This window comes from Chlorocebus sabaeus, chromosome 20 (assembly GCF_047675955.1).
Source record: "Chlorocebus sabaeus isolate Y175 chromosome 20, mChlSab1.0.hap1, whole genome shotgun sequence".
NCBI classification, from domain to species: domain Eukaryota; kingdom Metazoa; phylum Chordata; class Mammalia; order Primates; family Cercopithecidae; genus Chlorocebus; species Chlorocebus sabaeus.
The window spans coordinates 9,124,914-9,138,401 of NC_132923.1; the positions used below are offsets into that span (position 1 = coordinate 9,124,914).

The 13,488-nt window shown below is 43.6% G+C and overlaps 1 protein-coding gene across 30 annotated transcripts in view; it reads right to left on the bottom strand.

Moving 5' to 3' along the window:
* Nucleotides 1-13,388, bottom strand: part of UBAP2L (ubiquitin associated protein 2 like) — a 56,761-nt gene extending 43,373 nt beyond the window's left edge. For 17 of the 30 annotated variants that reach the window (XM_037997900.2, XM_037997892.2, XM_037997898.2 and 14 more), the window contains exons 1-4: nucleotides 13,197-13,291; nucleotides 9,018-9,147; nucleotides 6,527-6,604; nucleotides 5,163-5,273 (exon numbers count right to left, since the gene is read on the bottom strand). In XM_037997900.2, the coding sequence (XP_037853828.1) occupies nucleotides 5,163-5,273; nucleotides 6,527-6,604; nucleotides 9,018-9,107 (279 nt within the window). In that variant the 5' untranslated portion in view covers nucleotides 9,108-9,147; nucleotides 13,197-13,291. Of the gene's footprint in view, nucleotides 1-5,162; nucleotides 5,274-6,526; nucleotides 6,605-9,017; nucleotides 9,148-12,836; nucleotides 12,935-13,196 lie in introns of those variants that run through there. The other 13 variants (XM_037997897.2, XM_037997885.2, XM_037997874.2 and 10 more) reach the window with 4 other exon arrangements.
* Nucleotides 13,389-13,488: the final 100 nt, after the last annotated feature.

A 13,488-nucleotide genomic window follows, 5' to 3' on the forward strand; every position in this document is an offset into this window, starting at 1 on the left:
GGAGACAGAGCTTGCAGTGAGCCGAGATCCGGCCACTGCACTCCAGCCTGGGCGACAGAGCAAGACTCCGTCTCAAAAAAAAAAAAAAAGAAAAAAAGAAAATAAGTGCTCACTTCGGCAGCACACACATTAAAAAAGAAGAACAGAACAGAACATAGAAGAGGTTACTTAGAAGCTGGGAACAGGGAGGAATGAGGATTTATTATTTAATGGATACAGAATTACTATTTGGGATGATGAACAAGTTCTGGAAATGAATAGTAGTAATGACCACACTCATTATGAATGTACTTAACGTCTCTGAATTATACATTTTAAAATAAGTCTAACGTAATATATCTTACCATAATAAAAGTATTTTTAAGAGACAAGGTCTCACTCTATAGCCAGGCTGGAGTGTGGTGGTGTGATCGTGGCACACTGCAGCCTCCAGCTCCTGGGCTCTCAAGTGATTCTCTTGCCCCATCCTCCTAAGTAGCTAGAACCACAGGCGCATGCCACCACAGCCAGCTAATTTTTGAATTTTTTTTTTTTTTTTTTTTTAAGAGACAGGATCTCACCATATTGCCAGGCTGGTCTGAAACTCCTGGCCTTAAGCGATCTTCCCTCCTCAGCCTCCCAAAGTGCTAGGATTACAGGCATAATCAAATCCAGTCCACAAAGTTTTTTAAGTTCAAAAAAACGAAACTTAAAATTATAACAGGGCCAGGTGCGGTGGCTCACACCTGTAATCCCAGCATTTTGGGATTACAAAACACTGCCTTGGATTTAAAAAAAAAAAAAAAAGAAAAAAGAAAGAAAAAAGCAAAGAAAAAAGGCTAAAATGATAAATTTTATTTTTTTTATTTTTTTAATATATTTGAGACAGAGTCTCACTGTGTCACCCAGGCTGTAGTGTGGTGGCTCTTGATTTTGGCTCACTGCAACCTCCGCCTCCCAGGTTCAAGCGATTCTCATGCCTCAGTCTCCCAAGTAGCTAGGATTACAGGCGCATGCCACCATGCCTGGTTAATTTTTCTACTTTTAGTAGAGACATGGTTTCACCATGTTGACCAGGCTGTTCTTGAAACTCCTGACTTCAAGTGATCCACGTGCCTCAGCCTCCCAAAGTGCTGGGATTACAGGTGTGAGACACCATACCCAGCCGGCAAATTTTAAATTAAAAAAAAAAAAAAAAAAAAAAAATTGTAGGCCAGCTGTGGTGGCTCACGCCTGTAATCCCAGCACTTTGGGAGGCTGAGGCAGGTGGATCATGAGGTCAAGAGATCAAGACCAGCCTGGCCAACATGGTGAAACCCTGTCTCTACCAAAAATACAAAAATTAGCTTGGCAGGGTGGTGCGCACATGTAGTCCCAGCTACTCCAGAGGCTGAGGCAGGAGAATCACTTGAACCTGGGACTCAGAGGTTGCAGTGAGCCGAGATCATGCCACTGTACTCCAGCCTGGCAACAGAACGAGACTCCATTTCAAAAAATATATATGTATATAATAAAAGAATATCTACATATTACAAGGAGTCAATTGTCCATAATAAGTAGTTTACTAAAGTAATAATTTCGCAGAGGTGGGAAGACTGCTTGAAGTCAGGTGCTTGAGACCAGGCTGCAAAATACAGCAAGACCTTCACTTCACCTCTCAAAATGTGTGTGTGTTTTTTTTTTTTTTTAAAACAGCTGGGGCCAGGTGCGGTGGCTCATGCCTGTAATCCCAGCACTTTGGGAGGTCGAGGTGGGCGGCTCACCTGAGGTCAGAGGTTCAAGACCAGCCTGACCAACATGGCGAAACCCTATTTCTACTAAAAATACAAAAATTAGCCAGGCGTGGTGGTGCATGCCTGTAATCCCAGTTACTTGGGAGGCTGAGGCAGGAGAATTGCTTGAACCCGGGAGGCAGAGGTTGCAGTGAGCCAAAATCAAGCCATTGCACTCCAGCCTGCGCAACAAGAGCAAAACTGCATCTCAAAAAATAAAAATAAAAAATAGGCCGAGCGCAGTGGTTCACACCTGTAACCCCAGCACTTTGGGAGGCCAAGGCGGGCAGATCATAAGGTCAGGAGTTTGACACCAGCCTGGCCAATATGATGTTTATCCCATCTCTACTGAAAATACAAAAATTAGCCAGGCGTGGCGGCAGGCGCCTGTAGTCTCAACTACTTGGGAGGCTGACACAGGAGAATCGCTTGAACTCAGGAGGTGGAGGCTGCAGTGAGCCGAGATCACACCACTGCACTCCAGCCTAGGCAACAGAGCAAGACTCCATCTTTAAAAAAAAAAACAAACAAAAAAACCGGTGTGATGGCACACACCTGTTGTCCCAGCTACTAAGGAGGCTGAGGTGGGAGGGTTGCTTGAGCCCAGGTGTCCATGGCTGCAGTGATCATGCTACTGCACTCTAGCCTGGGTGGCAGGGCCAAGAACCCAACTCTTAATTCATTTGTTTTAAAAAGACTACCTACCCAGGACTTGGAAGTTTGTGGCTGCCTACTCTTTCAACCCAAGCCTATTACACATTACAGTTGGTGGGTCACTTTATGCTCACAGTAAGTTAGAACAACCCTGTAGCTAAATATACACCAGGAACACTCTGGAAGCTAGACTCAAAACAGCTTTTAGAATTTATGCTACTGTCTCAAAACCTGGCAAGTTTCAGGAAACTGTAACCTTTCTCCCTCCTCTGTATGCACATCTGCTGCTGGCACCAGATGGGTCTATAAGGAAAAAGAATTACTATTATCTTCCCAAAGGCACCCTCAGTTTTCTGAAATGATCTCACCCACCCAAATACATCCAACATCCCTGGTAGATGACTTTGCTTCCCATTGGTTTCACTAGTAGCTGGTCTATTCGTAGCATAAACCTGTATTCTCCAGCTTATTTTCTTTTTTGATACTGTGTAACATCAGCCTTACAGCACTAGACAGAAGATACTGGAAGGTAAGATAAAATGTGATAACGCGAAAAAACATTCAGACTTTTAAAAAAACATAAATAGCCCCACCTCACTCCCCCCATAAAATCTAGAGACAATTATTCTAGAGTAAACCCAAAACAAATCAAAAGCATTATATCTTGACTGACCAGACAGTAAATATTCAAATAAGGTCAATAGTGTAAAATTTAATACAGGACTACACTTTTGAAGAAAAAAATCCACCAATTTAAATTCAATTGTTGTTAAAAGTTTTCCATTATTATTTCCCATTGTCTCAAAGAAATTGACAAACCTCCTGCATTTAGCTGGAGTGACTCTGTAGTATCAGAAAGTTGTTGTATCTGAGGCCAGGTTCCATGGCTCACACCTGTAATCCTAACACTTTGGAAGGCCCAGGCAGGAGGATTGGCTGAGCTCAGGAGTTCAAGACCACCCTGGGTAACACAGTGAAACACTGTCTCCACTAAAACACAAAAAATTAGCCAGGCATGGTGGTGCATGCCTGTAGTCCCAGCTACTCAGGAAGCTGAGGCATGAGAACTGCTTGAACCCAGGAGGCGGAGTTTGCAGTGAGTAGGGATATACTCTGGCCTAGGAGACAGAGAGAGACTCCATCTCAAAAAAAAAAAAAAAAAAAAAAATTAGCCAGGTGTGGTGGTAGATGCCTGTAATCCCAGCTACTCTGGAGGCTGAGGCATAGGATCACTTGAACCTGGGAGGTGGAGGTTGCAGAAAGCAGGTTCGCACCACTGCACTCCAGCCTGGGCAACAAGACCAAGACGCTGACTCAAGGAAAAAAAAAAAAAAGCTGTTATCTCTAAGGATGAATTTTAATATCTATCCCAACCAAAGAGCCCCCGTATAACACCCAATAAATGAAAATGATTTCAAAGTAATACACTGGACCAGGTGCAGTGGCTCATGCCCATAATCCCAGCACTTTGAGAGGACGAGGCGGGCAGCTCACTTGAGCCCAGGAGTTTGAAACCAGCCTGAGCAACATGGAGAAACCCTGGCTCTACTAAAAACAGGAAAATCAGCTGGACATGGTGGCCCATGCCTGTGGTCCCAGCTATTCAGGAGGCTGAAGTGGGAGGATCACCTAAGCCCAGGACAAGGAGGTTGCAGCATGTCGGTGCACTCCAGCCAGGGCCACAGAGTAAGACCCTGTCTCAAAATAATAATAATAATACACTGCTTATTAAAAAAACAAAATTTCTCTAGTAAGCATTGCAGGAACATTCTGAAGGTTAATAAGGCAGTCAGAGGATTACAATTTGCTACAAACATAAGACAAGCACAAAAACAGAATTCTCATGAAGTGGGAAAGAGAAGTGAAAGCAACTTGTCTAAATTCCAGGGGAAGAGATCCTCCAAGATATCCCCTACCATCTCCAGGGATGGTCAGCAGGCTACAAAGCTTGTTTCTCTGCTACCTCAACAGAAATAAGTTCAGGCAATGAAACAGTATTGTGCAATGCAAAGCTGATACTGAGGGGAATGTACTGAATTCAGAATCAAATATGTAAAATAAATAAAACGAAATAAAAAGGTCAAGTGTGGTGGTTCACGCCTGTAATCCCAGCACTTTGGGAGGCCAAGGTGGGCGGGTAAGGAGATCGAGACCACGGTGAAACCCTGTCTCTACTAAAAAGACAAAAACTTAGCCGGGCGCAGTGGCGGGCACCCATAGTCCCAGCTACTCAGGAGGCTGAGGCAAGAGAATGGCGTGAACCCGGGAAGCAGAGTTTGCAGTGAGCTGAGATCAGCCACTGCACTCCAGCCTGGGCAACACACAGAGACTCCGTCTCAAAATAAATAAATAAATAAATAGGAAAAAAACAAAAACAAAACCAAAACCAGAATCAAATATAGTGTGTGACTTTGTTCAACAGCAATATCCAAGGCTATCAAATCGCACCTCTAATTCAGCCTAACCCCACAGCCTGAAAACAAGTCACTAGCCTGGAATAAATAATTTATTTCAGGCCAATTAGCAGAGACTGATTTCACTGTTTTCTCCTATGACCATTATCCTCATAAAGAGGATGTAGTACACATAAATTTTAAGTATCTGTAACCCATGGTGAACAATCTCCAAGAAAGTTCCCAACTTTACTTTGAGAAAAAGGTGCTCTGCTTTAAGGTGTGTTGCCACTTGCTACTTTTAGAATATTACCAGCCTCCCAATTGAGGACCCATGTCCTAGAACACTCTATAAGCACTCTACCGTGTCTGGGTTTCCTTCCAGAAGAACATTGATGGCTCTGTTGACATCTCCATTGCAGTCATGCAAAGCAATCACACATTCATCCTGGTTCTTTCCTGTAATATCAATCAACTGAAAGAGAAAAAAGAGCAACCATCATGAACAGGCTTATGCTAACACTCCCAATGAAAGGAAACTAGGTGAAGGGAAACGGTACCAGCTGAGTTTGAAAAAAACAGGTTTAAAAAGCAAAAGATGAGGGCCAGGCACGGTGGCTCATGCCTATAATCCCAGCACTTTGGGAGGCCAAGGTGGGCGGATCACTTGAGGTCAGGAGTTTGAGACCAGCCTGACCAACATGGTGAAACCCCATCTCTACTAAAAACACAAAAATTATACAAGTGTGGTGGTGGGTGCCTGTAAGCCTAGCTACTTGGGAGGCTGAGGCAGGAGAATCGCTTGAACCCAGGAGGCAGACGTTGCAGTGAGCTCAGATCGCGCCACTGCACTCCAGCCTGGGCCACCGAGCAAGACTTCGTCTCAAAATTAAAAAAAAAAAAAAAAAAAAAGAAAAAGAAAGAAAAAGGATGTAGAATTTGCCTAGCAGGTTTTCCAGAACCACCCCTACCCCTAAAAAGAGGAAACCGGAGAATTTTGGTATTCTATTTCCAAAAGCCAAATATTAACACCTGTGGTTCAGGGATGAGGTCAAAAGTATTTACAAAGCAATTAAGCATCAAATACAGAACCAAACTCTGAAACACACAGACTTCAGCATGAATTTCCACGTTTCCTATATCCACAACTGCTCAGTTTCTACAAAATGGCATCAGCAACAGGCAAGAGGTTAAAATTAAGATTAAATTTCCAAACTAAGTTTCTATCCAAAGTGCTACAATAGGCTGGGTGCGGTGGCTCACCCCTGTAATCCCAGCACTTTGGGAGGCTGAGGCAGGCAGATCACCTGAGGTCAGGAGTTCAAGACCAGCCTGGCCAACATGGTGAAACCCCACCTCTACTAAAAATACAAAAAAATTAGCCAGGTGTGGTGGCAAGCGCCTGTAATCCCAAACTACTCGAGAGGCTGAGGCACGAGAATTGCTTGAATTCGGGAGGCAGAGGCTACAATAAGCCAATATCATGCACTCCAGCCTGGGTGACAGAGTGAGACTTCATCTGAAAAAAAAAACAAAAAACAAAACAAAGGGCTACAATAAATGAGAGAATGAAAACACTTATTTATCAGCCTGACCTATTATATTTCAGGTGAAAATTCTCCTAATACCTACAAGAGAAAGTATCCTGGCATCTATCTATGGTATTTGATTATGCCTTAATCCTGGTATCTTTTCTCATAGCGTACAGTAAATTAGTGGTACACTCACTTGTTTCACCTTCTCCTCAAAGTCAGCATCATTATGGTCCGAAATCATCTGTGCAAGTCTAATTTGTTCTGCAGTGGCCTAGGAAGTGAGATGAGATCAAGAAAGCATAATCATGAGGCAACAGTTTAGAGAACAAAAACCTACTGCGTCCGTCTCCACTGCCCCAATTTTATTTTCCTTGTAACAAATGAGCAAGTAATAAAGCACCATTTAGGACACTTAAATCAGGGATAGGCGCGGGTGGTGGCTCACGCCTGTAATTCCAGCACTTTGGGAGCCTGAGGCACGCATATCACGTGAGGTCAGTAGTTCGCATATCACCTGAGGTCAGTAGTTCGAGAGCAGCCCGGCCAACATGGTAAAACCCCCACTCTACTAGAAATACAAAAATTAGCTGGGTGTGGTGGCGCACACCCGTAGGTCCAGCTACTCCGGAGGCTGAGGCAGGAGAATTGCTTGAACCCGGGAGGAGGAGGTTGCAGTGAACTGAGAGGGCCACTGCACTCCAGCCTAGGCAACAGAGCAAGACTCCACCTCAAAAAAAAAAAAAAAAAAGATGCGGCCGGGCGCAGTGGCTCACGCCTGTAATCCCAGCACTTTGGGAGGCTGAGACGGGCGGATCACGAGGTCAGGAGATTGAGACCATCCTGGCTAACACGGTGAAACCCCATCTCTACTAAAAAAAAATACAAAAAACCTAGCCGGGTGAGGTGGCGGGTGCCTGTAGTCCCAGCTACTCGGGAGGCTGAGGCAGGAGAATGGCGTGAACCCAGGAGGTGGAACTTGCAGTGAGCCGAGATCCGGCCACTGCACTCCAGCCTGGGTGACAGAGCGAGACTCTGTCTCAAAAAAAAAAAAAAAAAAAAAAGATGCTTAAATCAGTAAAATGACAAAAATTGAGTGAAACTGTTATAGAAAGAGTAAGGAACTCATTCACCAATCTTCACAGTTAAAGGGACTTCCCTCTTAGAATCACAAAACCACTCTGAAACATCTGCCCCTTAATTCATATTAAGTTACAAAGCCATGTGTAAACTCTATTCTTATTTCTGTGATAACCAACACCATCCTCTTATTCTTAGAGCTTAGAATACTACAAGTCTGACAATAGACTCAACATATCTTCTGTATATCCAGTGTATGTTAAGATACTAGGAATTTTACTGCCCCAACTAAGTATTATAATTCTACCAGAAATTCACCTGAAAACACAGATGAAAGAAAAATGCATACGGGGGAAATTCCACTCTTACATATTCAATTTATCTGACCATAATAAAATATAAGTAATTCATTCACATTACATACCAACTAACATCAACCTGATATGAGAAACAGAATATATCTACGTCAAAGTTAATATCCAAGAGATTAATTTACTCCTTAAAACTTAAAATTGAGCAATGCTCTAAGGTGTTTCGTTTCGTTTTGAAGAAACACAGTGAAGCTGCCAGCTCCTCCTGGGAAAGGAACAATCAGGTAAGGCCTCAATGGGACCGGATAGGAAAATAAAAGATAAGTTGGGGAAAAGAGGAGCAAAGGTTAAAATCTGGAATGGAAAAGGCTGGCTAGAGAGATATCAAGGTGGGATAGGGTGCAGTGGCTTATGCCTGTAATCCCAGTACCCTGGGAGGCCGAGGCAGGTGGATCACCTTAGGGCAGGAGTTTGAGACTAGCCTGACCAACACGGTGAAACTCTGTCTCTACTAAAAATACAAAAATGTGCTGGGCGTGGTGGCACACGCCTATAATCCCAGCTACTCAGGAAATTGAGGCAGGAGAATTGCTTGAACCCGGGAGGGGGAGGTTGCAGTGAGTCAAGGTCGCGCCATTTCATTCAAGCCTAGGCAACAGAGCCAGGCTCTGTCTCAAAAAAAAAAAAAAAGAGAGAGATATCAAGGTGGAAGGTCTAAGAAAGGTATTGCTAAAACGGCCTAGGTAAGAAAAGGGAAATGCTATCTTAAATATCTTAAGAGTTATAGAGCCGGGCAGTGACTCACACCTATAATCCCAGAAGTTCAAGACCAGCCTGGGCAACGCAGCAAGACTACCATCTGTACAAAAATTTTAAAATAAGCCTGGCATGGTAGTGTGCACTAGTAGTCCCACCTACTCAAGGGGCTGAGGCAAGAAGATCACTTAAGCCCCAGAAGTTGAGGCTACAAATGAAAGGTGACTGTGCCACCGCACTCTGACCTATGCAAAGGGAGATCCTATCTTAAAAAAAAAAAAAAAAAGATAAAAAGCACAGGACCCCTAATAAAGTGCTAAGCCTCATAATACACTATTAAACAACAAAAAAGTAAGCATTCTGCCTTACAGCATGTCATGAACAGTTATCAGAACCTAAGTAAAAACAGAGCCAAGGACCAGAAAACAAAAATAAGGAACCTAAACCAACAGTTCAAAGCACAGAATGACGCTGTACTGCATGGAAACCAGCATCAGCTGGCAATGTTATCCATGAATCCATATGCTTTGGGTTATTTACCTGTGGCCGCTGCTTGTGCTGTGTCTGGTTTTGGTTTTGAGGTTGTTCCCAGTTTCCCCGGGCTCGGTTAGTGCCCACCGACGTCATCATTTACAGTATATACAAATAACAGTATTTACAAGGTAGAATACTGAAAGATTTAAAAGAAAATTAGGTATTAAATATGGGCAAAATATGTTAACTCTCTCACCAGCACCTTCAGCATTAAACACTTTCACTTCTTCAAAGGAACAAATCAAGAAGATTCATTTATTCTTACAATATAATTAGCTTGATCAATTCCTTAAGGAGCTATAGCTGTTAATCCATTTTTATGTAACAAGAAATGTATAAAGCATGTGTAAGTGACTTTTTTAAGAAGTTACAGCAGTTTGGTTACTAGTCCCCTATAAGCACACTTTACAATTAGCTAATAATCAAAAGCCTTTTATATAGGTGCAAGCATCTAAAGTACCTTTGACAGAAATAAAGATAATCAGTAATGTCTGGAAACAAAAGCCTTCCAGGAAGGAAATTAGTCTACACTCCAGAAAAACAATTTTAAATACTATATTCAATCACCTAAGAAAACAGCCTTACCTGCCTTACAACCTTTTTATGTAAGCTGCATGTGACCTCCATTGTTTGGGAAAGCACAAGTTCAAGTCTAGACTCTTCTTTCTCCCTCAAGTTTCATCTCTCTCAGTATGCTATGGGTTTGTTTTGTGTTTGTGGGTTTTTTTTGTTTTTTTAAAACACAGCCTTCAACAGGGTACATATTAGCCCCAATGACTTTGTCCAGAATCTCTGCTCTCTGAAAATGATTCCAACACACTGCTTTCACAGGTGCTTCTCTTGGTCTCCTAGTCCACATTTTCAAGAAACCAGAATGGCAATTACCCTCCACCACTCACCTTAATACACAAGGAATCTCAAATTTGTCTCAAACCAAAAGCATCTAGCACAAAGTTTTATTTGGAAGAAAGTGCTTCTAGGAAATCATTTTAAACTTGAGACCTTAATGCTGGCAAGATGACTTAGTTGAGTCTTTAAAGAGACACAGAACACACAGGGCCTTCCCCAAACCAGAATATAGTTTTTGTTACAAGACTTCTAACAACGAAGGATTCTACTGAATTCAAGTTCCTTTAGTTCATACTTTGTTTTATAATGCAATCTCAGCTGCTGCATTTAGTACAAAAGAAAACATTAATCATATGATGGAGTGCTCAAAATAATAGGTTACTCTGCCTTTATTCCCTTCCAAAGAGGGTAAGTTTATACTTTTCTGCTCTATATTTAATTTTTCTTGTTAATGAAACCTTATACAGCATAATTCTAGACTGCCCAGAGATATTACTGGATTCGAGTGGGAGGAAGGACTTCTAAAGAAATATGCAAGGATTAACTATTAGGGAAGTGAATTTCATCGGATTTTCTTGGATGTCACAGAGAAAGTTGACTTTTTCTATGCATAAATTCTTCACCAAGTTGTGTCAATAGGTTACACAGGTCTTTGTATCAAGAAAGGTTTTTTTAAGGCAGCTTCAGGTAATTTTTAAGCCACTACCTCTTCCCCCTACACATATAGGCACACAAAGACCCATAAATATTTCAAGCTAGAAAGGATTATTTGCTACACAGTAGCCCATTTTCCCAGGTTAGCATTATAGCCAAGTTTCAACTTTACAAAAAAAAAAAACGTTGTTTAACCAAGAACCCCGAATCCAAATCAACAAGACTACATATACACGTATATATGTATATATATCAAGATGAGAGAAAAACTATTTTGTTTTAAAATCGGCTCTAAGATGAACTTTCTAATATGGCATAGTCATTTCCAACCCACTACTGTAACTTACAAATAATGACTGTTTTCTACTCCATATGTGATATCAATTTGTGAGAATAAGTTATATTGCAGGCATAAACTGCATGACTAGCTATATACGATTGCATATACTGTACCAGTCAGATGTAAACATATTAAAAAGTCATCTTGAAAGATATAATTAACCAAGAAAGAAAAAAACCCTCCTAATCACTCTTGCTAGTAACATTTCCCTCTTACAAGTGCTTCGAAATGTGACTAAGAAAATTTTACCACCTAGTAGTGACAACGCTGAGCAACAGGTTAAAAGTAAGTTATCTGGAATGGATCACTTGAGGGCACAGAATTAGTAGCAAGCAGACCCATTCCCAGCTATCACACTGGAGGCGAAGATCTTGTTACTTACTTGCTCTTTCTTAGAAAATAAAAAGATTTAAAGGAAGTAGGGTGAGAAGTATTGGAGACCAAGGAAATAGTGCGAGAATAAACACAGGTTTCAACACAGGAGTGCCCTTGACTCTTTTTTGAAAACCAGCTACTTAAAAAAATAGCCAGAGAAATTTCACTGAAAAAACTAAATAACAAATATTTATTGAGAATCTACTATGTGTCCAATACTTCAGGAAAATACAAAAGCAGTATGACTTCGTAGCTGCCCTCAGGGAGCTTACAATCTAATTTAAGAAACAATTCAGAAACTGAAGCTGGACTGGGTTGGGTAAAACTTGCTACCTCTAACAGAACAACTAATTTCTGTAGATGCTTTGCTGAAATGGTCCCTGCATCCCCTTCCCCACCACCCTGAAATCTAGTTAGCAAGAGTACTTCCCAGTAAGGACATAGCAAGGAGGAGCTTTAAAGATCAAAAACAAAACAGGACATTTTTAGGCCTTTCATCACTAGTTTACGTGCCAGCAATACTTCCCATTCACAAAGGAAACAATCATTGAGATAGGCTAATCTTTAAGGACAATGGTGTCAGATCTCAAAGCAGTTTTATCAACTGATACACAGCCAAAATGTTTTAATTCTCTATAATCATTGGGACAGTCTAATATTTAAGTACAATGGAGACAGATTTCAAAGCAGTTTTATCAACTGATACACAGCCAAAATGTTTTAATTCTCTAGAAATGCTGGTTACTAGTAATGCTCATCACCTCCCAGCAAGTCACATCAGGTATCCCCAAAACAGGATGTGGGGCGGAGGAAGGTAGGATGGGAGAGAAGACCAAAAAAAAAAAAAAAAAAAAAAAAGGTTTCTCCATGTAATAATCAGGGAAAGTCAAAGGCAAAAACGTTAACAATAATAACAAAAACGCCTGTTACTGTGATGTTTTTCTTCCCACAACATTCTACACCAGAGGTGGCTACATTTCAAGAAGGGTGGAAAAGGAGCAGTCTCCAGTTTGTGACATCAGTTTGCAAATCAATTTAAGGGCTGTCCACAAGGTTAAGGGTTTGAAGAAACTGGGCATTCCTGTCCCATTATGAGAAGAGTGAACAAATACCCCAGTGCTCTAGTGACGTCCCTTAAGCGTAATACACCCTATGGGGGCTTCCATGTCCAGCTTCCCAAATAACATAATTGTTTGGGGTACCCAAACTACAGTATAAACAGGAAGCTAAAGACAGCAGCAAAAACATATTCCAAGAACTGGGTTGGTGAGAAAGGAGGGAGGGAAAAGGAGCTGACAAAGAGCCTGGAAACGGAGAGGGGACGCAAGCCCACGCGTGGAGGATGGGAGGCTCACCCCCCTCAGCGCCACATCGAGAGCCCACGGGGCCAATCTCCTTCCTACCTCCCAGCCGGAACAAATTAATCCTTCGCACACCAATCTGAGGGCCACATGGGGGAGTTTGGGGCAGCTCCACCCCATCGCCCGCCCTCCCCCACGCCACCCCCAAACCAGGCCGGATCCGGATCAGGGGAGGCCCGCAGTGGGTGGAAAGGGAGGAGGCCCTCTCCTCCGCAGGCACCGGCCGGGGTGAAGAGAGGGCCCTACCTCAGGCAAGGCCCAGGCCTCGCTCGCTCGCGCTCTTTCTCGCTCTCCCCTCTCAGGCTCTAGCCGCATGGCCCCCCCTTCCTACGGCTGCTCCAAGCCCCGCCCCGGCCACGCTCCCAAATCGAGGCCCCGGCTCCGGCGCGGCCCACTAGGCCCCGAACCCAACCATAAACAAAACCTCCGGCGGCCGACTCGCGGGGGGGGGGCGCCAGGGCTCGCATGACTACGAGGGGGGGTGTACAGTGGGGGAACACACGGTGCGGGGGGGCCTACCGAGGGAGGGGGCATACGGCGGGGGCAGGGGAGAAAAGAGGGAGGGTAAAAGGGGGATCGCGGATTTAAAGGGGCCGCGGACAATACCCGGCCCCGCCGCGCTGCCGCTGCCGCCGCCGCCGCCGCCAACGCCGCTGCGCTCCCAACTTTACCTCAGTCTCCTCCACACTGACACCCCGGGCCGCGCCGCCCCTGTCACGTGATATAAGATTCCCTCTTCCCCACCCCCTCCCTCCTTTTCCCTCTCGCGCTCGCTCTCGCGCCTTTCCCCGCCCACTTGCCTTCCTGCGTCCCCCAGCGCGTGACGCTAAAAGGGGCGCGCACGCAAGCGTGCGCGTGCCACCTCGCCACGAGACACCTCTTTCCGGCTCCGCGAGTC